This window comes from Drosophila simulans, chromosome 2L, assembly GCF_016746395.2.
Source record: "Drosophila simulans strain w501 chromosome 2L, Prin_Dsim_3.1, whole genome shotgun sequence".
Classification (NCBI taxonomy): domain Eukaryota; kingdom Metazoa; phylum Arthropoda; class Insecta; order Diptera; family Drosophilidae; genus Drosophila; species Drosophila simulans.
The window spans coordinates 4,554,717-4,579,842 of NC_052520.2; the positions used below are offsets into that span (position 1 = coordinate 4,554,717).

Here is a 25,126-nt window from a genome sequence, read left to right on the forward strand (position 1 = left end):
CCAATTAAAACTAATTATCAATCAGACACAAAACTAAACCTAATCTCTATACATGGGCAGCAGTCTGGTCTGGTTGGCGTCTATCTAATAAATTGTGTAATTGTGGGACTAATTAGCATTCGCTGCATTTGTTGCATTTGTGTGCAAAACATTTTGAATTATGACATTCGTGCCATATAGATGAGATAAAATTTACGAGCGGACATGACTTTCATGCTCCACCGCCGGGCAATGTTGATTAGCAGCTCGAATAAATAACAATAAGCCAGCGTAGAGCCAAAAGTGTCTACAACTAAGTTGGGACAACCGTTGAACTTGAACTCGAGCAAAAACAAACACAATAATCATAACATAGATAGTTATAAAGAAAACGCAAATTAGTTAACAATTTGCTACGCAATTATGTGCCAAGTCTTTCCATGCCACTAAGTATACTCTAAGATCAAGGTCGCGCCGCAAGTGAAGTCAGCCGGGTCCGGATGCGGGCCACTGGTAAATCCGAAATCCAAAGCCATGGGTGGCTCTCCTCCAGGTAGCCGCCCCTCATTTGTGCGTAAATGTGGCAACACACGCGCGTATAATTAGGCGTGTCAATGCCGACGCTTAAAGCCATTTTCATGCCTTATCAGCGCCGGCTTCGACATGAGAATTAATTGCTGCCATTTTGATATGCAAAAAGTGCAAAGTACCTGGCGAAACAAAAAAAATTGCACTACAAAGAGGCCTAAAATAAGGAGCCACAGTAAGCCAAAAACAGCCAAGGAACAAACCAACTTTGTAACCCGCTTTTGGGATTACTCTAACAACTAATTTAAATTATAGATACACTTTCCACATCATTATCATATTCAATCAATTGATAGATTTAAAGTATCTGACTTTATAATCTTCAACTAGAGCGTTTTTGCTCATGGTCAAAAGTATTAAGCTCATTCTTGTTGAAACCCTAATACCCTCCTTGAAGGGTATTAAGAAAACGTAACCAAAAAAACTGGCAACGCTTATCAACTGACGCTGATCTCCAACTGGTGCGTCGCCCGGCCCAAGTCGGCAGTTTGAAGTTGGTGTCGGTTTTTGGCTTTGGTTTCAGCCTGGGAGCGGGATCAGGAGGCGGCAATGGAGATGGAGCTGTTGTCGGAGCAACAGTTGGAGATGGAGGCAGTGCCGTTTGGGGCTTTTGAGGACAGGCGGCATTAAGCGCCGACAACGCTACCGCCTCGTATCCCAAGCCCCGGCCCGAGACTGTGACGATGGCGTTGCTACGTGGGCACAATCTATTTTATCCGTTTTAATGATCTGCCCCAGTTAGCGAAACGAAAGGGAGCAGCCGCCGTTGGTGAACGTGCCTGGCTAGCTGAGCCGGAGCGGACCAGCGAGCACCAGTCGTCGATCCAACTCATTGCTGTATTTGCGCCTTCTTGTTGTCTTTTGGCGCTGGCCAAGTGGAAATAAATTTTAGCACTCGGCTCGAGAGGTTCACTCCATTTTTATTGCGAGACAAATGCATTAGAAGGATCGATGGCTATATGTATGTGCAACCAGACACACTCTCTCTCTTGCCGCGTGTGTATATTTCATTTTTCAATAGTCATTGCATAACTGGACTTTTGCGATGCGTTAACGAAGCCATCGCCATCGCCATCGAACGCGTTTGAGTTATGAACATGAAATAATGCGCCACGGAGTCTGAAACAGGTGTTGCCACAAACCACCGTTAGATGCATAAAAAGAAAAGAAATGGCCAAATGCGAAACAGGAAAACAGGTAGATCCACCTGTAGCCAAACACACCACTGCTGCAACACGCAAAATGTGTCTCTGAGCCGGCAAAGAGTGGGTTTGTCAGGCCAAGAGCAGTGTGATTTGTTGATAAGTTTATTGGGTGAACTTCAGGCAGAAACTGGATTTACATAACGCCAGAGGACACCTCGTATCCCATGGAAAATCTGGGCGTTGCAGGATGGCGGCCAGACTTTCCAGCTCGAGAAGATTTAAGACTGCCATTATCACTACTACTTGTAATGGGATCGTAAATAGTGTCTTCACATTTCTTTGGATTTTACGAATGTCCAAGCAAATTAAAAAGTACAATTATCAAAAGACATGCTGGCGCAATATCTAGTATATATGGTTTATATGTAGAATTATGCAATCAGCTACTGGTGCTGCGTACACTGAATTGTGTATTTAAGAGCATTCGCCTTGGGAAATGGAGTGCGTGCCCCTGATGAAGTCTCAACTATTCCACGCAAATGGGCAGCTGGCGAGTGAAACTTTCTCAGCGCATTTAGAACTAATTCAGTTGATTACAGACAATTGGAAGTGCTGGTTGCTTTGGGTTTGGTTTGGGTTGTTCTGGGTCTCTCGAGAAGGGCCCTGTCCCCAATGCAACATGGCGAGCGCAATCATGCCATCGTGAATAATATGCGAGAAAAAGTTCTATAGAAAAGAATTAGATAATGCGACTGAAATGCGATGCCGGCGTTACACGTCGCTGCTCAGAATTTATGCATGCCTGCCGCTGGCTGGGATCTTGCCATTTTGCGACTGGGACTCTGCTCCCGGCTCGTCCCGTCTCCGCCACATCACTCGTCACATGTAATCTAGAATCTTGGCAACGTCTTCATACTTAGCGGGGTAATGTCAGAGTGTCTGTGAAATTTGCGCTCGTTATCGCATTGCATCGAATGCAGGTGGGGCGTGGCATGGCATAGCGCTCACCTTCATCCTCCTCCTGCACTGGGAGTGTTGAAAGTTCTGGCGTGTCCATGTACGGGGTCAGATTACATGACACTGATTCCCCGTCTAACAGACAGCCACGACGATGTGTGTTGCATGGCGCGAAAGCATTGCCACAAATGCTGTGGCTTTTATTGTTCGGTTTCCCCATCGGTTCCATCCGCATCATTATCACCGCCATCATCATCTCCTCCTATTGGTACTGAACTACTTGCGATGGGTTCAAAATGAGTTGGAGGAGGTCGGGTTGGAGAGATAACTTCTTTGTACACTTTCCTAGTTATTATTGCTGCTCTCGCCCGTTGTTCTTGTTTTCGATTCGTTCTTCTTTGGGTTTTGTGATGCCGTAATGTGTTTTTATTACGTAACATTAGCCGAAGTCCAATTACGACAGCCGGTTTCTCACTGTCATATACTCTCCTAGTCGTAATCGCACTCGCTCACATGGAGGAACAGGTGCTCCAGCACACGTTGAGTTCTATCTTCTGGGTTTTGGGGCCCCTGCTGTTCGGCACTTAGTCTAACGAGCAAATGGAACCGACCCCAGGATTAAAACTGTAGCACAGATCGACGGAAACTGATTGAGATATTTCGGAATTCGTTTGGCCAAGAGATCCAAGGCATCCAGATAGTTTCAGCCTGGGATTAGTTTGGCCGCCCGTGGCTCTCTGATCCGCTCCAGCCTTGCCACAAAGCACTCGAGTGTAATCGCTACACGGTCATTATTATTACCTCGCAGATAAGTATAACTTTATTCTGGCTGCGAAAGCTTTCATATTATTGTCTGGCGCGTCTTTTGTTACATTTTCAGCTTTGGTTGCTGGGCACTCGAGACGCCTTTTTGCTGGGAATGGCACAAACCGTTAGGCCAAACTACAAAAAGCCTTTAGTCTGGGCTAAAAAGAGACGTTGACGGAAGTACAAAACGGCAAACAACAATCATCTGTACGATGCTTCGTTGGCTGGTCAGTCATTATGCTAACTAATACAATGAAACTAAGACGGAGGCTGTGTACTAAGGTTACACGGAGAAAATTACCAGTTGAGTCTTTCATTTGTTATAAAGAAAATGCTCAGATGAAGGGTAATACAAATGGAATAAATTTGCTAGAAAGTGGAATTTGATATATCCATTTAATGGGCTAAGAGGTCATAAGAGGTCCTTGCCTAATATCACTTGTTGAATACATATGCACTCCATTCAAATATCACAGTGTAGAACTTACCTTCACAATGGAAGCCATTGCCGCGATAGCCCGGAAAGCAGGTACACGTGAAGCTGCCCAGTGTGTTTGTGCAATGGGCGAACACGTCGCACGGCCGCTGTTTGCATTCGTTCTCATCTGGGGGCAGCAGAAATTGGGGAGTTAGCAGGGGATTTTAACGGTTATGTAAGTTAAGACCAGAGCAGACACAATCAGACTCACCTTTGTCCACGCAATTGCAGCCGCCGTAGCCGTCATTGCAATGGCAGACGCCGTTCAAACACGCGCCATGTGTGCACTTGGTGCCATCCTTATCACAGTCATCTGCGTAAAAAAACACGAACCCGAGGTTAGGCAAACCCATTAGGCTTTTAAGCGATTCGCGCTTAGATACTCACTTGTGCATTTGAGCTCTTTGCTCAACTCATCGGCACCCAGGAAGCAATCTTGGGTACCGTCGCATAGTTTCGATAGGTTGAATAGCTGCAAATATTCGGTGGACTCGTTGACTTGGCAGCCAAAGTAGCCATTCTCGAGGTTCAGGTAGAAGACCTCGCCGCGAAACCGACTATTCGCCCTCAAGTTCGTCTTGAATGGTTGCGGTTGTTGTGAATATTGTGAATGTACCTGCAAGCACACGATACAAATAAATTAGTTAATCACTGGCAATAAAACAAAAAGTTCTGCACTCTCACTGCTATTACCCCAATTTAAGCGGGATGTTTATTTGTATCATTTGGAAAAGTTTTAGGAAACACACGATATTATTCAGAGACTATATATGAAAGTTAATGCTGAATAATCTATATACAACTTTTCTTGAAGAACAGATAGTTACTATCCCCATATAGCCGAACAAAGGGTTAAACCTTTTCCTAATGCCAACCTTCGCTGCAACCTCATTTCGTTGATGATAGTATTTAGGGTTCCCCAGCTGGCTCGCTAAACTAATTTAGATTCAAATTAGATACAGCGAGCTTAGCAGGCGTAGCACCGGCAGCGCTTCTTCAGATTTCACAACCCGATGTGGTCCATATGGGCACGATCCGATCGTACAGGTACGAGTATTATATGTAGATACACCGGTCCGTTCTCCATCACACTGTGTTGTTCCGCCGCCACTTAATTGTTACACTTGGCTGATTTTACTTTTAGCAAAACAAAAGTTGTTCGCCGCTTGCCATATTTTCTTGGCCGAAACTCTGGCGACTGGCTGGTTTGTTTTTGTGTTTCTGCTGGCAATATTAGATAGAGCTGGCTGGGAAACAAGTTTGTCACTTAAGACCTTTTTGTGCTCCAGCAAAAATGAATTAAAACTAGTTTCTATACATGTACCACCTATTGTCGCATTGCCGTTGTGATACATATGTGATCGTACTTCTATTTTTGTAGCCTGTTCAGTTCGACTTCCTACGCTCAAATATAGTTATTAAGTGGTTGGATCAGATTTGGAAGCAGCTTAAATATTTGTACAACAAGATTGGTTGAGATTTCTTCAATAAATAACAGAATGAGTGCCCAGAGTTCATGCACGTCTCTTCAAGTGATTACTATTGAGCAACAAAAGTTTATGATTTATTCTTAGAAGTTGGTATTTTAATGATTGAACCATCGGGAATCATTGCTTTATTGAGCTTGTCCATTTATATTTCAAACATTTGTATTGCTTTATAGTACCCTGTATGCAGATAACTTAGAGCTTACTATCAATAAATTAATAAATATTTATACCTTCGATATGGGCTTAGGTTTTACGTTGCCTTATAATCATTTCCTTTTTATGCCGTTGAATGCAGAGTTCAGTGTCTCAATTAAGTAGAAGGTTCTTTTCTGCTGCTATTTTTCCCAGTTTCCTTGTGTAAGGCCAATTTTCTGTGCCTTTGTTTGTGGGCGCCTAATGAGCCCAGTGAGGCCATAAAAAGGCAGCTTAAATTGCTCTACGACCCCGCCATGGAAGGTGTGAACATGAGGCACTGGCTGTCAAGTTCAAGTTTAGCCGCGAATTGTTTTAGGCAGATTCTTATCGGGAGGAAGACGCTGGAGGCGGGCTCTCTTGTAGAACTCCATGTGGCTGTGGCTTTTCAATTGCTTTGTACCCACTTCACTTCAATTCACTTCGCTTCACGCCATGCAACGCTAACGGCCTTGCTAAACAATAGATTCCGCCAACTCTGCGACTTTTATCAATTGACAGGCGGCACAATGAGCACCACATGCACTCAACTGAGGCAGCAATACTCGCAGTGTGCTGCAACAATTAAAGGCGTGCGAGCAAAGATGTGCGCAGCCGATGGGGATGCTGATGCTACACACTGATCCAACTGATGCCACCTCTGATGCCTACTGAAAATGACGATGATGATGATGACGATGCGGCTGCTGAACGCCAAAAGCTCCCATGACATTGAGCGGCATATGCCAGCGACTACAATGCGCAATTTTTCGTTGCCAGGCTTGTTAACAGGCGCAATGACAACGGCAGACAGATGACGACGTTGCACGTCAACGCTCAAGTGCACATCCGTTATAACTGTCAATGGGTATTAACTTGGCTGTATTTGGAAAAGAAAATTCAAACTGCTCCTATATATTTACTTTTTCATTTAAACGCAATCCTAACTGAACTGAACTTTTAATGAGAATTTACAAACATTTCACCGAATTAAAGATTATTTAAAAAGGTGTTTACTAAGCAGCTTAACCTTTTTTTGTTTATAAATAGGGAGTGGTTTTAAGTTCGCACAAAACATTCGCAAATATTGTCCTCACATCAACAAAGTAACCGTCAACCGGCAAGTTCGTTGCCTGAGTCTTTTGTTTGCGAAAAAAAGAGCGTTCTCGAAGTTCACAATTAATTATGATCCCATCTAGCTAATCAAATGAATTATGACTGCCTCGCATAAATCAAGTTCCAACGCACAAAGGAAAGCAAATATCCGTAAAAGAATCTCGCCATGGAGCCATTGACAGAGTGTCGCAAAGAAAACCACAAGCGGGAGAGAGGAGTCAATGAACTTGGCTTTCGGCTTAGGGAATTCTCTTGGCCAATTTCTCAAAGCCCCTCGGAGTTCCCTCATTCACACCGGACACCCTTTCCCCGCCTCTCGCCGACTGCATAAATCGATGACTATCAAAGCGTTTTTACAGCTAATGCGGCTATTTTTATTCATTACGTTTTCTCGGCTTTCTTCCATCGATTGGCTCCGTTTGGCTGGGTTCCTCGGCCAGTCGTTGACCGCAGACGGTGTGATTCTGCTCTTCCGCTGGCCCTATCATTACTAGTCAGTCTTTCTAGCCTGGTTTTCTTCAGCATGGCTTGAAACTCTTCTCTGGCTGCCAAATTGTTGCCCAGCATCATCGTTTCCTCTCACTCTCGTGCAGATTTCACAGCTAGCTGTTAGTTTTAATAAACAGATATATGTATATTCGCTATGCTCAAGTCATTTTGCAGTAACTTCTTTTAATGGCTCATTTGCATGAGACCAGTTCGAATACCGTTAGGTCATCAAAGGTTCCAGCATCGTTATAATTTGTTTCCTCTGCTTCGCGTTGGGATTCTATATTATATCGCTTCAAAATAACATTTGTTAATCATTGGAGTTCTTTCACTTCTGGGATCTCTCTTGGCTTATTTGCTCAGAAATTTGTTTCATAATGAGGTGGCAGCTCGTAAATTTAATCATTTTTCTTTTCTTTTCACCGACTTTTGTTTGGGCCTTTCGAGAACCCATAAATTAATTATGACCCCTGCGCTAACTGCCGCTGGCCTCTGCCTCTGATCTAATCCCATCGATATTCAGGTTTAAGCCCGTCAACTTAACACTAATTAGCTTAATAACGAATGATGTTTATGGGGTACTTACTGCACTCGAGAGTAGTAGCACTATCCACGTGACTAGTGGCAAAAATATTTTCATTTTTGCTGCAAAGAGATCAAAGAGAAACAATCGCACATTAATAACCATTGAAGAATCAATTATAGCATGTTGGGTAACAGAAAATAAATACAATTAAGGCCACCCGGCAATAACCACTTCAGCCATAAGACGCTTTTCGGCTCTGGCCGAAAGTAAAACAAATAAAAATAATTAACTTAAAAATGTTGGGCACGCACAAACAAAACACAATTGGCCTGGTCATCTCGAACAGGTGCCAAAAAATAACAATGAAGTAGGGACCAGAGACAAATGCCCAGTCGGGTAAATGACACTTGAAATTTATGCGCAAACACGAGTCTGGAGGCCCAGTCCCAGGCTTATCGCTTCCTTCGCCTTTCCCTGAAAAAACTTATCCAACAACGGGACCGGCATAAAAAATATAGTAATGCCCGAACACCTTTGGCGAAACAGAAAATGTTTAATGGCCGCAATATTCATTGTTCGCTACCTGTTGGCGATTTTCTCACGCATTCGTTTTCCACTTTCAGTTTTGAGTTTTCAGCCCGGCGACTGATTTTCATCAGACTTTGGTCTTGGCAACGAGAAAAACATCAAATGGGCATGGACTCCCTCTGCGTGTTAATTGGGTAGAATGACAGAAAACTGTTTTCCCCCGGCGACGCCCGGGTTTTTGGGATAACGTAATCATTTTGTGTGAAGTCCGATAGCATCTTTATATGGCATTCGTGATTATGACATAAGACAGCTGGTGGCGGAAGTGTCTGGGAAGAAGGCGTTGTTGGTCTGCAGGTCACAAATGCACAGTTGAGTTTTCACAGCACAACAATTTGCATGATTATACAGAAAGGTGCTGTTATTAAACAGATTATAATATTATAAGATTTTTCAGTTCAACTTAAGCGTTTAGGTTTACCTTATGTTACTTCTAGAAAAATCCGCCATTCGGCTCTATCGAGGGCCCACTGTAACTGCAGAGGGGCGTGAACAAATAACTTTCTTAGCCCGGCGTGAATGCTTTAACGTGTGTAAAAGTATTTGCCATTATCTATCTGCGAGTGGGGGAAACTGGAAAACAGCGCCTTGGGTTGGCCATAAAGCCTTCAACGGGCTAAAGGTAAAAGGCAGGCCAAGGATTGTGTTTCCCTTTTGGACCACGATTTATCTATTTCGGTTTATCAGCTAATAAACGCTTAAATAAAATACACACTCTGAGCCAAATTACATGCGCTTTGCAGTTCGCCAAGTTAGCAGAAGGAAGTGGCTAACTCTGGCAGTCGCGGTTTCGCATCTTGTTTGCTGACTTGGCCATAAAGGGCATTGTGGCCCGGGATCCGGCTGCAGAGATTTGCTCCATTCTAACGACATTTGAAGCCCGGGCAGTCGGGCGTCTTCTAATCTTGTTTTGGCCGTTTCCAGATCCAAGTCCGCGGCCCCTGGCCATTTGTGTTTGCCCATGTTCATGATCACTTAATTAAAGCTGGGCCCCCAGTGGTAGTTCTCCAACTCGGCCTTATGTTTATTGTGGCCCGGCTGCGGAAAGTACTGTGTTCTCTGATGCCCGATAAATTTATGTGGCCGCGAAATGAGCGTAATTTGGTGGGTTCGGGTTCGGATTAACTGGCCGGGATTGGGGTTTCCTGGGCAGCTCCCTTTGGCTGACAAGCTGATATATGTGCGTGATAAATGTGGCAAATGCGGTTTCTTGTTTTTTCCACCGATTGCAAATCACGAAGTGCAACGCCGCGGCGCCTCCATCTGCAGCACGTATTTCAAAACTCCAAATTATCGGCAGGCACGGCAAATCGAAGGAACTCCTATCGCAGATGCTCTTAATGGCTTTCTTTCTGCTTTTAATTGTAATTGCCGTCTTTTTACGATATATACAATTGGACAGTTGCACAACGAGCTTAATTGAGCAGCGATGGTAATTGGTCGATAACGCACTGGAAAGTGCGATAACAGCTGGAGTGTTGCATGCAACTAGTGATGACTTGGACCAATCGGAATGAAACAGGAAGCATATTTTGAAAGCAAAATTGCGATTAAACTAAGTTATTAAGCTTAATTATTACTTAGGGTACTCTTCCCCCAAAACTCTATCCGAAGCTAACGGCACCGTTGTTTTTAAATCTACAGACGAGTGTCCGTAGATCTTATCAAAATATTTATACAATGTCAAATCATTTTTGAATGAAGGCCAAATAACCGCCGGTCACTTGAGTTTTATAAGACTTGGCCGAAAAATTCGTTAAATCTCTAGATCTGAGAAACGAGAAACTGGCTGTTCCCCTGCCGCGATCTCCGCTGTTGCCATCCCGCTCTGATGCGGCGGCTGTCAACGCTATCAACGTCACTGACGCCATCCCCGTCTCTTTTCCACGCTGGGGGATGATCTCATCTCGCTTTAACCTGTCTAGCCACTAAATCAAAGTCAAAGAAGCCAGTGACACATTTTTGCCCCATCGACCGAACAACAAAAAGAAAAAAAAAAACAGCATTCTACACCAAAACACACATACGTAAAATTAATGATGGCATCTTTATTAAAAATAAATGCTGATAGCTTGAAAAATGGGTTTCTCGCAAAGCAAACACTTCGTGCATCAGCCTGAAAAGTGTAGAGGGCTAGTGTGAACACACCCAAAAAGATTGCGACCGGATGCTGACGCGTCATCGATGTCGATTGCATCCAGTAGTTGGGAATTTTTTGTGCACTTTGCATGTGAGTGGCAATTGGGCTTTGATTGATTTCGAAATGCCAGGCGGCGCCCCATTTTATTTCGCTTCTTCTCTTTCTTGTGCGCTTTTGTCATAAATCTTGCATAAATCGATTTAATCTGCCCCTGGCCACGCCCACCTGCTGGTGGGCCCCTCAATTAATTATACTTTTTCAATGTCAAAATGTCGCTGCAAGAAAGGTGCGCCGGCGTTTTAACCCTTTTTTATGTACGTATTAGTTGACTGCGTGAATCTTGAGGCGCCTGCAACATGGAATCTGTAAGCAGCGTCTGATCCTGCGGCTTAGCCTTCTTTTCTAATTGCAGGTTTTCCAACGCCCCGATGTGAAGGTCACTGACAGCATTAAGTGCACTGGAAAAACTTGAATGAGGTAAGTGCACCATGTATAAACTGTTATTTTAGCAACTTTCAAATACCCATACCCACTTTTCGCTCGGTGTATACATACACGTATAATTTCGCGCCCGGCAGATTATGCCGCCGGCCTGTCTCCAACATCAAGCTGCGGCTACGAGGCGGAGGGCGTGGCTGGGCCGAGCTAAACTCACTTATTCACCTGCCCGCATGCCAACAAAGTGCAGCATCAGCAACCAGTTCGCATGAAAATGCATAATCAATCACCAGCGACAACGGCGACCAGAAAATGAAGTAAACCTTGTAGCAGAAGAGTCAATACTCTTTATTGGCGGTATTTATACATAGATCCGCAATGGCTTCGGTGCGCAACAGTAAGAATCGTTTTGTGTACTTGTTTTATGGACTAGGCACTTGGTGCCCGTTTCTTCTCGGGACTCGGAGTGGTCTCAGACCCACAGTCCGAGTCCAAGGAGTCTTCATAGCACTGATCCTTGAACACAATACGCTCCTCGTAGAACGCGATGACCATTTGGGGGCACCGATCGTTTAGCACCTTGGCGGGCACCAAGCCCGCTTGGACGCAGCCCTTCCACTGCATCAAAAAGGTCAGCTCGCCGGACCAGTCGCAGGCTCCTAAGATCCGCAATGGTTCGAGCCCAAGATCAAATCCATTTGGTTGCTTCTCCGGGGAAGGAGTAGGGGACGTCAAAGTGGAGTTGGTCTTAGACTTCGTCGGATCCATTTTAATGTATTTTTTCTTTCTTTTTGATACTTCAATAGTAGCCAATTGTAACGTTTCGTCAAGTGTGTACACACCTAGTACTATTTTTTTAGTTTCGATAACTGTAGGTATCGACATGCTTTGGCAACCCTTTCGGAGTGGCAGCCCTAAATATTTTATTTGAAAAGCGTTTGAGAGAATGGAAATAAAATTGTACACTTCCCTTGACTGGACACATTCTTTCAGATTTAGTTAGGGTATTGTGCATTCCAACGCCCATTGAGCGTATCATTGTTGCATCTTCATCTGACATTTCGCACGACTCGAATGTCAAGGCGCGATTGCCGGCGATACTACTTGCGATATTGGCCTTACGCGGCTCCACTTGTTAACTTGAATTCGTGTAAAGTGGCCGCTCATTAAAAACTCATAAATCAGGGCGGAAGGGAGGAGGGTTTTCGGTGGCACCGCCGCCAGTAATTGCCGTTGCTGGCCCAGTGTCAAAATAAAGGCAAAATAAAGGAACCCAACTCGTCGGCGGAAATGATCGCCTACCAGGTGATGTGTATGTTGGGAATGGGGCATATGGAGACTACAGCTAGCTGCACGTAATTTCCGCATATTGGAAGTCTCGTACTCTCGGATGGGCATGTGATTAATGATTAATCTGCTCGGTGCATCCGCCGCTATGACATTTAGCCAACGCCGCCTGAGAACCCGCTTCAGCAACAAAAAGAATCCGATTCGGAATCAGAAACAGAAGTAGAAGTCGGTGGCGGGGTGGCCAGTTAGAGCCGAGGTCTCCGGTCGCCAGTTGGAGCCATTAAACGCCGCTGGAGCTGCTTGGGCGCACAATTTAAAGCAGCAACTAACGCAGTTAGACAACAAACCACTTTCAAGAGCTGGCTGGCAAACAGGGAAAACGGCTTTCAACTCGTTTCGCTGCCCGCTCAGTTGCAGTTGCATACACTGAGGAAAATTAGGTGTGAGTTCTTCAATTTAGTCAAATTTTTGTCTAATAATATAATGTATCTAGTAATATTTGTCGCGGTTGTTTTATGGGCTAGAAAAACATTTAGTTTCAGAAGTATTCATTGATACGATATAATTGATACTATAAACTTTTATATTTTTTTATAGGTATTTTCCTTCTCAAATAATATATTTTTCAAGTGTACTGCCGTTAATGCTGCTGCTGCCGTGGGTGCAGCCGTTGAATGTTGCATGCTGCCAGTACGTTCAACTTTTGCAGTTAACAGTTAGATTTTGAAATGGCCAGCAGCACTGGCATCGTCGTCGGCATTGGTATCGGTTCTCTGGGATTCCAGTTTTCTGGCCACGGCCTGAGAACCCGGCGATCAAGATGCGCAGCTCCACGACGACGGAAGGAAATTGCCGTCCGAGGCGAAGTTGCAGCTCCGATCGCAGCATTGCGCACATCAAATAAATACTTGTACTTGGCAATTTTTGTGTTAAAACAAAATTAAAGCAATGGCAGCCATGCTGCTGCGGTGTAACATTAACCCAAATACATAATTCCCATTCCCGCCTCATCGGCATCGGACAAGGATCGGCGCATTAATCATTGGACAGGCAAGGGGGACAGCTCTTGGGAAGCGGCAGCATATTTGGGTTTATGGGTGAGCCCCAGTATCCTAAGCAGGAAATCATTAGAGTGCGGTCCAAGGAATCCGCAGGGGTTTGGCTCATGCATACATACTTATACGTATTTCTTGGGAATTTTTTGTAGATCTTGGCTCTGCCTGATGGTCGGTTTCTAAGCCTTCAAGCGGAGATCATCGCGTGACTGGCCAACAAAAACCCATTATAAATTCCTCACATTTATGATGTATCCTTCTGTCAGCGATGATAAAAGATCCTACCAATCTGTTCTAGTCTAGTCTTGTTTTGGTGGAGATAAATATATATTGATCGTGAGTAAAAATAAGCTTGCCAAGAGCTGTTGGAAACTATTTGTGCAAAATTCCAATTCTAAGAAAGTAGGTTTTCGCATGGGCATGTGAAAATATTAAAAAAAAAGAAGAGCTTAGCCCTTTAAACAAAATCTCCATCTTATCCCCTTATTTCGCAGATCTTCACTTCAATGGTATATTGATATATATGCGACCAGGCGAGTGAGACATTACAAGCGATGTCCGAGAACAATGTATATATCTTGTCAGCAGGGAAGCGGCTCGATCGGATTGACTTTAGCTGACTGTTGACAAGTTTCTGATAAGATTAATATGCCGCACGAGCTTAAAGGTTAAGCATGCAAATCAGGCGGTGGCGATGGCAGTGTTCCAGCGGGAAGCATTGACCGCTCAGAAGGACATGCCCGGCTGGCCAGGGAAAGGATGAGGAATTCTGGAGGAGCTGGAGCAGCAGGAGGCTAGATGGCTGGATGGCTGGATGGTCCGAGCTACTAAATCTCTTTATTGCCCAGTGGCAACACAATGGGGGAACTGAACTGGAGACGCCGACTTATTTGTAGTAGCTACAGCCACTACGCACCGTATGCCTGATGTATTGTTTTTATAAGGCTTATCCCCCTTTTTTTTGTATTTATTTTTTCTTTTTCAGTTTGGTCTAGTCCTCTTGTTTATGGTGTGCTGGTGTACTGTTTTGTTTATGCACATGCACCCAATGAGATCAAGTCGATACGTTTCGATTTGTTAAGAGATGGCACCTAAGAGGAGGCCAAGTTGGTCCAGCTGGTCACTGGTGTCGCATTGACATAATTGAGACATTATCGATGGCCTCATTGGCGGACTCTATTTGCTGCCAAGGGGAGAAATGTCCAGCGATGATCGGCTGGAAATGTCAAGGTTACATTGCCGACCTTTGGCCGAGCACGAAACAATTTAAATGCAATTTTTGCTTAAATAAGAAATAAAATCCCCAGCAAGGCAAACATCTGCAGAGCTACAAAAAAATAAAATAAAAAAAAGAAGAGAAGAAACAAATATTTGCTAATTTATCCTGTACGTGTCCTCCAACTAAGTGCACAGGTTTTGGGCCTTAAGCCGGCACGTTACCGCTCCGCTGACCCTCATCCTCCTGCTCCTGCTCCTCGTCCTCATCCCCATGTTGGCCTTTTAGGTCTTCTGGTTGTCTTCTGGCTCTTTGGGCCGTGTTGATTGTTTGCGCTGGACGCTGGCTGTTAAAATGCCTTTGATCTTCTGATATTTCTTGGCCCTGGCCTGGACTCGCGTTGCCCAGAGAACCCAGAGAGCCCAGCGGACATGCCAAAATGACCAGTCCCCCATTCCCGACGCACGGCGGGCGTATTTAACTTGACTTTGACTGGCTCCAACTGCAGCTCTAGGCCCTTTTCTGGTCTCTGCGGGCAACTTGTTAAAAAGAATGTCGACTCCGGGCGACGCATGTTTTCTTATTTTCCTCCCATTTTGTTCTTTTATTTCGCCAGACTGGAGAACTACTCTTTCGGCGGACTCGAAAAATTTCGCTTTCATTGCCGGCCATGACGGTGTTCTTTTCGTTTTTTCCCCCCACATTTAACCCAGAAATTAGCCGCTAACCCAAAGATGTGGTGGCAACTCTTTAATGCATCTCAAATGTGAGGAGCTGGAGGTGGAGGAGGATTGGCATATCCGAAGATCGGTGGAGGGACAGAGGTGTTAATTAGGCTTTTTATAGTCTACGAATCTCTGTGCCACATTATTGGCAAAGCAATCTTCGGGGAAGCTCGCTAAACATAAATGTCAATATTTATTTACGCCGCTGCGGTCGCAATTTATTTCCAGTTTTTAATTGAAAAGGCTGGCCTCCGATGGGGATTCTGGATTGCGGCCACATTTTGCCGCACAATGTGTCTAAGCCGAGCCTCGTAAATGTCCAGACCGCCGTAAATTGTGGCCCACACTGTGGCGAATATCGGCTACAAAGTGCATATATATGCCAAGGACATGCCCTTTATTATGGGAGAGGAGATCTGGAAACTGGTTATTCTATTACACCCAGGCAGAGTCAATATTTTGGCTTTCGCAAATGATTACCCATCCATTCCACTTACTTGTAAGTGTTTTCGCAAGGTGGTAATAAAATAAATCTATGAAAAGGGGATTGTAATTTAATCAGGTTTTATTTTGACAGCTCAGAAATAATACCTTACCAATAAAGTCGGTTTAGTAATTCCGTTCGAATTCGCTTACACTACCAATTTGATTACCAAGAAATTTGTTCGTAATATAAAATTACACAACGTGAGCAAAGCATTGCAGCTTTTGCTATGGCGAGCCTATTAAACAAATTGAATAAATGGCAGCCATAAAAATGCAGATAATCTGTAATATATTTTTCCCATTTCCAATTACAGTGCCTGCTGCACTGATTCCAAGCTGACACACTTTCTTGGAGTGTACAATGTGGCGACCACGGCCCACATGTGCCCGTTTTTTGTGGATTTTTGTTGGTTTTTGTGTGTGTTTTCGTGGCATGCAGACCTGACCTCCAATCGACAGAGCCCGTGGCGCCTTTGATGGCTTTCCAAAGTGCACACTTTTCGCCTACGCCGGGTGAAAGAGTCTGGCCGAGATGGAGCAGGAGTTGGGCTGGCCTGGCCATAAATGGACACACACGATCTGTGGAGTGCAGTACAGACTGCTGCAGTCGAAAAACACCATGTGGCCATAAATGGAGCTGGCCATTAGAAAGGTAAATTGCAGTCGATTTAATTCAATGCAGGAGAGCCAGTCAGTCAACTCTAATTACCGCTGGTGGTGACCTTTCGGACGCTTCGATGATTTGGCTAAGTGCCTTGGACACCCTCGGCCCGTCGGTTCTTGAGGTTACATAATGATGACTATGAAGAACCGTGTATGGAATACGCCGGCAAGCAATCAATCATATAAGGGCAGTGCCTAACGGAAATACCCAGAAATAATGTAAATTCAAGAATCTGAATAATCGGGGAAGGTGAGTGGTTCGTCATTTTGGTTTTCGGAGTCAGCACTCCAAGTTCGGTTTTACCACCATTCTAATTTATATGATTTTTACGTAGCTATCCGGCGGAAGTAAACCTCGGCCGGTGTTGCCGACTTGCCACTTCGACTGCTTCTGCCACTGCCACTTCTTGGCCATGTTTATTTGTGTTGTAAATTGCGAATGCGCCCCACAGCAACAACAAATGGGGGGAAAACATAACGCGCAGTCGCGCACTTCAATAAACAACAGGAGGAACACCACAACAGCCACAACAACTATATATACTTGGGCATTAGTTGCCTCTGGCATTGCGTACGTGCCCGGACCCGGCGTCGCCATTTTCATGCACCGCGAAAAAATATTCATTTAATGGGATAAACCCAAGAAATCTGCATAATCCCATTTAAAATCGTATATGAAGTTTCTTTCTGTGTAGCCATCGCCAACGAATGTGGATGGTTTCTTTGGGCTTACCACTGACAAAGACGACAACCACGCATCGTAAAAAGAGTTTTATGCAATTGCCGCTTTGGTTTTGGCCCGAATGCGTTGTGGTTGTGTTTGCCTATTGTATAATAGCCCCATGTGTGTGCGTGTGCGGTATGTGCTCTGCATAATTTTATGATTCGTCCGACAGTTCCTGCAACGCGGGCCAACTCGAAAAGCCATGTCCATTGGCGATTTCCACTCGAGGCCTCTTTTCTTTTTGTTTTTTTTGATTTTGGTTTCCTTAGGAGGACGCGTGGGCGATGGAGTGCATGTGCATGTGGATTTGATGCATTGATTGAATTTAACGCAGCACAATTTGGCCCCAACGCTCTTGGCCAAAAGGGCCAAAGTCGAGCCACAATGGCCCAGCGCGAGTCAGGCGGAGATGTGCGACTATGTGACTGGAATCGCAATCGGAATGCCGCGACGGATGAGCCGCGGATGGTGGATGGTGGATAGTGGATAGTCGATGGTCGTTGGTAATTGTAAATGGCCGGACAGGTCGGTAGCTGCCATTCAGTGTTGCCAATTTAGCCAAATTTGGCATGTGACTAGGTTTTTTTGTTAAAGAGCGTCTCGTAACTGCTAGTTTATCCGACTCTTGTGGAAGATTCGATGGATTTTATTCAGCTAAAAATGGTCGAAAATCTTATAATAATAAAGTGGGACGAGAGCAAGATCTGTCGGTGGAAAAAAGTTAGGAAATAGTGTCATCACGCTATCATCAACTCTGTAGATTCTTATTCTTCCGTTTCCATTTGAAACTTTTTTCTTCGAGAAATTGTGGTTTCTTTCCAGTCATTAGGAATGAATTTGCAGAACTCCGGTTTCTTATCCCATAATATATTTCCACCCCACAAAGCTACTTTGTATATCCTCACTTCATCTTGATTTATTTAGTTGGCTTTAATTTATGACTCGACTTCAAAGCGATATTTCCAACTAATCCTGGTCGCAGCATTCCTGTTTAAATTATCGCCGCCTGTACTTCTGATCCAGTGGCTGGTTACAAGGAGGGAACCTTGAAGCATCCCGAGTACAAGCGATTTAAATATACGAAAATAACTAAATCTAGACATAAAAAGCGACAACAGTGCCGCAAACAAGAAGTCTTGTAAAAATGCAAATCAATAAGCAAAGGTCCAGTTTGCCTGCCTGCAATAAAATAAATGTAAAAAGCGAGCCATTAAAAACGTCCACGAGGAACGTCCAATACTACACTACCAGTACCTTTTGAGTTGGCCAGTTTTTGTCTTTTGTCGCATCTGGCAGACGCCGATGCTGCGGTTGCAATTTGGTTTAGTACCTAGGTGTTAATTATCGCTAAAAGTCAATGGCGGGCAATCGGCGAAATCTGCACAGGGGCATCGCATCGTGCTTTGCATCTGCCCCTGGAGAATACTTAGAGCTGGAGATGGAGCTGGGATTGGGGTTTCGAGTGGAGCAGCAGGTTGCACTCGGACAGCTGTACAAGTGGCCACGATAATTAATATGAAAATATGTGAGGATGGCGCAGGACAACTCCACTCTGGCGCGCAGAAATGTTTGCTGCTATTTTTAGCAGGCCATTTTTAATGAGCCCTGTCCAAAGTCGTGCCCATGCTGCAGGGGGAGTCCGAGAAGACCAAAGAATCCGTGGGGCCACCCGGGTGTCCTAATTATGCTCTCATTTCCCTTCCCTTTTATGAATTATTAAAATCAGCATTGCCGGCATTAATTGCTTTATAATAGAGATGGCGGCGATCATGGCCCAAAAGAGCGACCGCTGCTCGGTTTCCGTTGCTGTTTTCAGACTTTTTGCGATACTCATATTTCTATAATTTATTGTAATGCACTTGGGGCGTGTTTCATTTCTCGCTTTAAAATGGCATAAATTTTTAAGCCGTGCCCCGGCCCATTCTGCGTCTGCGGCTATTTAACAATTTATTGTCTGTACACATATAGCCGCATTTATACTATATATATATATATATATTTCTTCCTTTTATTTTCATTTTTTCTGTAGTTGCATTTTGTCTGAAGTCGACAGCGGCCACGACCACCTTGATGTTCATGTCCCGAACCGACAACAACGACGATGACTCCAACGACTGGGGGCCAATTTACTTTAGTTTTCATTCATGTATGTCGGAGTGGTGGAGAGGAAAATAAGAGAAAAAATCGCTGGAAAAAAACTGTAAGCTGCGTTCATTACACGTTGTTATTTGTTGTCTGCGGTACATTATTGCTCTTGTTCGCTGTTTTGCTCACCAATTAGCTGCAGTCGGCCAAACGAAAGACTGCGACCACGAACTTGACTCGACTGCTGTTCGTTCTGTTCTGAGTGAGCAAGATTACAGACGACGAGGGCTTTTGTCACGTACTTTCCACGGTCCTAATCCACTTCTATTGCCTGGAACTTGGTTCTGGGCACCGGCAACTCGAAGAAGTCAAAGAACTACCTCGATTTTCTTGCTGACGCACCACCATCACCAACATCATGCTCATCCTCATGACGATTATGACCGGCAAGAGGGGCTCACATCAATCAAATGCCTCATTGTACACGGCTCCCATCTTCTCTTTTTTTATTTAACCAAGGGCCGCCACTTGAACTTGACATTTGGTGTAAGTGACCATTAAGGAAGTGCCTTGGGATGGTCCGAGTCGGAACAACTTGGAGCCAAGCCTGTGGCAATTAGCCGGGAATATCAATCAACGCACCATTTGAGTGTGAAAACAGCTCAGCTTTTAATTACAAAAGCTCTTTGTGTGTGGGACTCAGAAGTCGACGCAGTTGAAGGCCTCCCATGTCCCCGCCCACGGTCATTTCAAAACGCCTCTGCGCGATGTTTGTTGCCAACTGGCAACTGGCATTTGTTAGAACCGCATGCAAACCGGGTCTGTTTTGCCTGTCTTAGCTCGGATCATGGGTAATAAGCCAATTGGCGTCGGCCAGGCCACACTACATTTTAATCAAGCCAACTGAGTTGTAAAGCCCACGCACCATCAAAGCCAAATATGTTCCCCGTCGGCGTTGAGAGACTCGCACCACATCCAAAGTGTCGCCAGCTGTCGACCTTCGAGGCGTTGTTGAGTTGAGTCATGGCTTATACTTTTGGCCATAACCGACAACACTGTGGATGGCAAATTGATGGTGAAATTGTGTAGAGAAGCTGGGAGTGTTAATATATCCGGGATGCAAATTGCATTAAATCGCACTAAAACCCAAAAAATGTTAACTGAGTACTATATGCAAATTCAGACAGTATTAACCACTTCTACCCATCAATATTCTGAGAACCAATGAAAGATACTCATCTTGTGGAGAATACTTAAGGTCTCAACAAGCTAGTGAATAACATTACATGGGTGATTAGATCAGAGTGTTTCCTCCTCAATCTGATCGCCACCTGGGTGCCATCAAAGTGTCCACACTTGGTTAAAGCTTCCTTTGCGCACCGACAATCATCCAGCCTCCTCGTTCCGGAGACGAATCAAATACCGATAGTTACGCCCCTTTTAGCTGGCGAGAACAGACTGTCAAGCCAAATTAGCAGTCGCTACTGTTGGCCATATCATATCATTTACCTGGGAGCACTGGTCACATACATATACCGACTACCAAGACCCCTCGCCAATTCGATTAGGCCGCGCAAATGTAATTTAATAATTGCGGTTGCCCATGTTGATTAGCATGTGCGGTTTTTGCAATTTACGGCCAGTGGCGATCCGCAGGATATGAGCTGGCACTATGACAATGACAGGATGCATCAATGCATCAATGTGCGGCACAGAGCCACCGCTCCTCACATGGTGGCGACATGGAAATGTTTATGGCTTTGTGCGCGCCTGCGGTGGCAACTTCAAATGCAGCGGTAATTGAATTTTAAATTGTGGTGGTTGTGTGCTGCTCTACGTGCTGCTCCTGTTGGCCAGATTAATTTAAATGAAGTTATTAGCCGGCTAGATAGCTCACTGACAGGGCGCAGAAAGGCAGCAAAAGACAAAAGACCATGTAGCTCCCACTCCTGCTGACTCCAAGTGCCCTGATATGGGGATACACTATATGTACCAGTGGAGCTGCCAGGCTCCAACGGGTTTTCCGATTTAACTGCTCTTGCGGGCTGCATTTGAAAGTTAAATTACGGTAGCGATATCGGAGCAGACATTCCGTTAATTGGCCGCACAACTTGAGATCGAGTTGATGGCTTGGTTTTGCATACAGGCCTTTAGGATACTCTATTTGCCTGTGGGGCCTCGCCAAGAATGAAAGAATGGGCATGCTACTCCAGAACTCCATCCGGCATATATTGGAACTTTCTAAATTATGTTAAGAAATCCTTAATGGCTTAATAAAGCTGCATCCTAAAATATTTACTACTTGCCAAAGGCAGTGCCCTCCCTAACCTTAGCTCAGCAATTGTTATGGCTGTTTTATGTGTTTCCTAGTCACTTAATTCATTTAACTTGGCTTTTCCTACTCGGCGGTTAGGCGAACGAAACCTGAACTAGATTTTGTAAGCCGTGAAGCTCACAACTCAACCCATTTTCCTGCTGTTTTTGGAGAGTGTAATAAAACTTCGTTGCGCCCCAGCAACCTCGCCTTCTTGATGCCAGTTTTGCAATTTTTTTTTTTTTTTTGGCTAAGTCTGCTTTACAGTTGCGGCAGAAATTGTTGCAAATTGCAGTTTAAAAAGTTTCCGTGTTGGTTTTTTTTTCCGGCGTCGGAGTCTGCAACTAATATGAGTCATAAATTTAAAGGCTTAACTCGAGGCTAAGGCGAGTGCAACTGCAACCGAACCTGGAGCTGTGCCGCTGACAGGGACTTTTAAAATGAAATAAATAAACGGCATTACGGCTAGTTATATGCAGCGATCAGGGTCTTGAGCGGCATAAACCACGACGACAAAAACAAAAAAAAAAAGCAACTGTGCCACGGAGTGTTGGCGTGGAAGCTGAAAGTTGAACTGAATGTGAACTTAACTGGGCTGGGCCCAAGTCGTCCGGTTACTTTTGCATTTGCAGCACGGTTTCTTTATTCTGCACGGGACGAAGCCATTTTATTGATACAGATACAGCAAATTCGGGTCCACCAAAAACAAAAAAGAAAAAAACACTAAAGTCTGGCCGAGTTTTTTTGGCAACCCGCAGCATGACATCATTTTGAGTTACTGCGAATCGGAGTTCGAACCGCTCTTTCAGCTGCAGCAGCCCTGCAGCCACAAAAAACACAAAAACTGGTCGCTGTTTTACTTTCGCTTTATTCCTCGAAGTATTTCTTATTTCCTTTCGGCCTGTGTTTTCAGTTTTTTTTTTTTTGGGCAAAGATGCTTCATTATTTTTTGGGTCATCTTGAAGAAGTACGTTCGTATATGGCAATGAAAATGAAACCGAGTTCTGGTGAAAGTGGACTGCCCATCAGCGAATGGAAATCGAAAACGCATAACAAGTGCATGGCTTTCGAGATCCGTGGACCACATGGTCGGGCCTTGGCGGATCGATTGTGTCATGGAGCGTGGGTCGTTCGCCCACGAGGCCTTCTCAAAAAAGCCTCCACTGGCCGAAACTAATGATGTTAGACGACGGGCACAGGTTGGCACTGAGGTACAGACTGCTCCGCTTTGGTCTCGGTTTCGTCTTCATCTGTTCATCTGAATATCGATTTGTATGCGTTGCCCACACACTGTAGCTCTTTTGGGATTTTTGCGGCAGTTAGAAGAGATCAATGCAAAAAGTTTCGCGAGCGCGAAATTAATTAGAATTTTGTGGCTTTGAATGGCAGCTCCGCCGTTGGTGGCTGGGAAAAGACCTTGAGCGGCGGTTCAACAGACTGTGTGGGGGGCTGCAAACTAGTTGAGGCAACTGAGTCACAATCTTGAAGCTCCAAAAGAGCATCCAAATCGCGACCAGTCTTTGGAATTTGCCCATAATAAATCTGTCTGCAGGCTGATGGCACTGAAGACGCACAGCATGACTTACGAATTACCCGTCAAATCTATGGAATCAATCTACCGATTTCGCCAGTTGCTTTGGCGTTCGACGAAAGTAGCTAAATATCTTTCCCACGAGTTTCTCTGGTCATTAGGCAATAATAAAACTGGAGTTTTATTTGCATTCAATAAAGGTTTCATTAGCTGACGTTGCGTTTGTGTCCGCAGTCTTTTGTTTTTGCCATGCAATTTATCAGTGCCAGGTTTTGAAAATATAGTAGTTGATCGAAACAAGTTTGTTTCCTAAGTCTTTTGACTCCGTTGTACAAATTTTTGCAAACTACGGTTTTTAACTTAAATTTTTGCAAAAATTAAAAATAATATCCAGTGCGTGACTTAAGTCTTTTTATCTACCTTATGTACCTTGAAAAACAGCAGTTTTTGCTTCAAGTCTTTAGATCTGGCTCATGAATTTTGCAATAAAAATATCTGAAATTTCTCTTGTGCAGAATGTGAAAGACGTGTCGCTTTACACTTACGCCATTTATCTCTGCAGAAGAATCGCAAAACAGAGCATTCACTTTGGGTCCCTTGACTCATTTAATTGCGGCAATTTCTTTCGCCCACGCAGAGTGGATCAAGCGCTTTGGTTCATAATTTATAGGCATTATTATTGTAATTTCTCCTGGCAGACAAACGCAGCAGCTCGCACGCAAAACAATAATACATAAAGTGAAAGTTTTGCACCTTTTGCCGCGCAGACAACAAACCAGCGGCAAACGCATCAGCATAACCAGCTGAACAAAACAAAAATAGTCAGTCAGTCGGTCGGTGAGATGGGATAAGATGAGCCACGAAGCAACCGTTCGGGAAAAGCAACTTCAACCAAAGTACCAAAACCCACGACGAGCAGAAAAACAATGGCTTACAAATGACTGCCAGCTAGTTCAAACCGAAACTGGCTGACAAATGAGATGGCGCCGGTAGCTTCACTTGTGTCTTGCTTTTGACCAAAAATGCTGCAGCCACAGATCTCCCATCTTCATCACCGAAACCACAAATTTCGCCAAATCCGCCTGCGAAATCTCCGAAAATATCAAACAATCACCGAAAGAGATTTTTTTGACCTCATCTTTGTTTTGGAACACTTGTGATTGCTTGACAAACTCTTTCTTCGCGCCTACTAAAAAGTGTGTCAAGCGGGTATTTGAAGCAATTATTTGTCATATTTTCTATTTGCGTTTCGGTTTCGTTACATCCGAAATGAGATGCAGAGAAAATAAACAGCATTAGCGAAGAGGCCCTGACCAAAGAGTCAGTGACAAGGCGTCTTTGGACCCGTTTCCATCTGCGTACTCATCATCTTCGCCTTCCAACTCATCAAATCTCACAATGACTTTGGCCTGAGATTTTTGCACCAACGAAAGTGAACGTTTCTTTGTGTCGGCGCTGTTTGTTATTATTATTATTTCTTTGCCACACTAACAGTTGGTATTTTTAAGCTTGTGTCTGCACTTGGGTGGAAAAAAACGGAAATTTGTCATGTAGATTTTGTGTGCCAACTGTTTTTATGCTCGCTGATTTCAGACCATTTAAAATTAGATTTAATGGATCTTTTATTTTGTTTGCGACGTTTATGGAAGAAAATATGTTTTATTAAACTTATAAATCATACCTAAGAGCCATAAAAAAGCACTTCAATAGGAAGAAATTTGATGTATGTATTCAAATGTATGTATTTTAGTTGGCTCTTTTTAAAGGTTATAAATTTTATTATGTTTTTTTTTTCTCTTTACCATTGCCATAAAATGTAGCTTTTGGCTGTTTTAACCACCCGAAAATCCATCAAATTTCTCTTATAATAAAAATGTTTTATATACCACTTAAAATTTGCACTTAGTAGAAGTGAAAAAAAATGTGCTCACCATTTTATTCATCAACTTTCGGCCAAAATCAGTTCATACTGCCAACAGCTGCCAACGAAGATCGACGCCAGCAAAAAAGCCTTGTTTCTTACTTGGCTGCTGCCAAAGCAGCTGCCAAAAGCGATTTGCCGTCAAAAGCGCAGAAAGACACACACACACACACTGCGCGACGGCTTTGGCAGACTCACAGACAC

At 44.2% G+C, this 25,126-nt stretch overlaps 2 protein-coding genes and 1 long non-coding RNA gene across 8 annotated transcripts in view; all 3 read right to left on the reverse strand.

The window, feature by feature from the left end:
- The window catches only part of LOC6730979, a 96,101-nt gene extending 86,298 nt beyond the window's left edge, over window positions 1-9,803 (reverse strand). For 5 of the 6 annotated variants that reach the window (XM_039292917.2, XM_039292916.2, XM_039292891.2 and 2 more), the window contains exons 1-4: window positions 7,807-7,865; window positions 4,342-4,570; window positions 4,166-4,267; window positions 3,965-4,081 (exon numbers count right to left, since the gene is read on the reverse strand). In XM_039292917.2, coding sequence (XP_039148851.1) covers window positions 3,965-4,081; window positions 4,166-4,267; window positions 4,342-4,570; window positions 7,807-7,860 — 502 coding nt within the window. In that variant the 5' untranslated portion in view covers window positions 7,861-7,865. Of the gene's footprint in view, window positions 1-3,964; window positions 4,082-4,165; window positions 4,268-4,341; window positions 4,571-7,806; window positions 7,866-8,329; window positions 8,693-8,755 lie in introns of those variants that run through there. The other variant, XM_039292872.2, reaches the window with a different exon arrangement.
- Window positions 9,804-11,222: 1,419 nt separating this feature from the next.
- LOC27206522 (chromobox protein homolog 3) lies at window positions 11,223-11,817 on the reverse strand. The gene has a single exon (XM_044923183.1). The coding sequence runs from the start codon at window positions 11,795-11,797 to the stop codon at window positions 11,342-11,344; it is 456 nt and encodes a 151-aa protein (XP_044779118.1). The 5' UTR covers window positions 11,798-11,817; the 3' UTR covers window positions 11,223-11,341.
- Window positions 11,818-13,612: 1,795 nt separating this feature from the next.
- On the reverse strand, window positions 13,613-24,674 carry LOC123327250. Its single transcript, XR_006541854.1, has 3 exons — window positions 19,346-24,674; window positions 15,795-19,269; window positions 13,613-15,731 (listed from the first exon to the last, which is right to left on the reverse strand). It is a non-coding gene; the product is annotated as an uncharacterized LOC123327250 (long non-coding RNA).
- Window positions 24,675-25,126: the final 452 nt, after the last annotated feature.

Coding starts and splice junctions, on each gene's coding strand:
- LOC27206522 (XM_044923183.1), bottom strand. CDS start 11,797: ATGTCGATACCTACAGTTATCGAAACTAAAAAAATAGTACTAGGTGTG.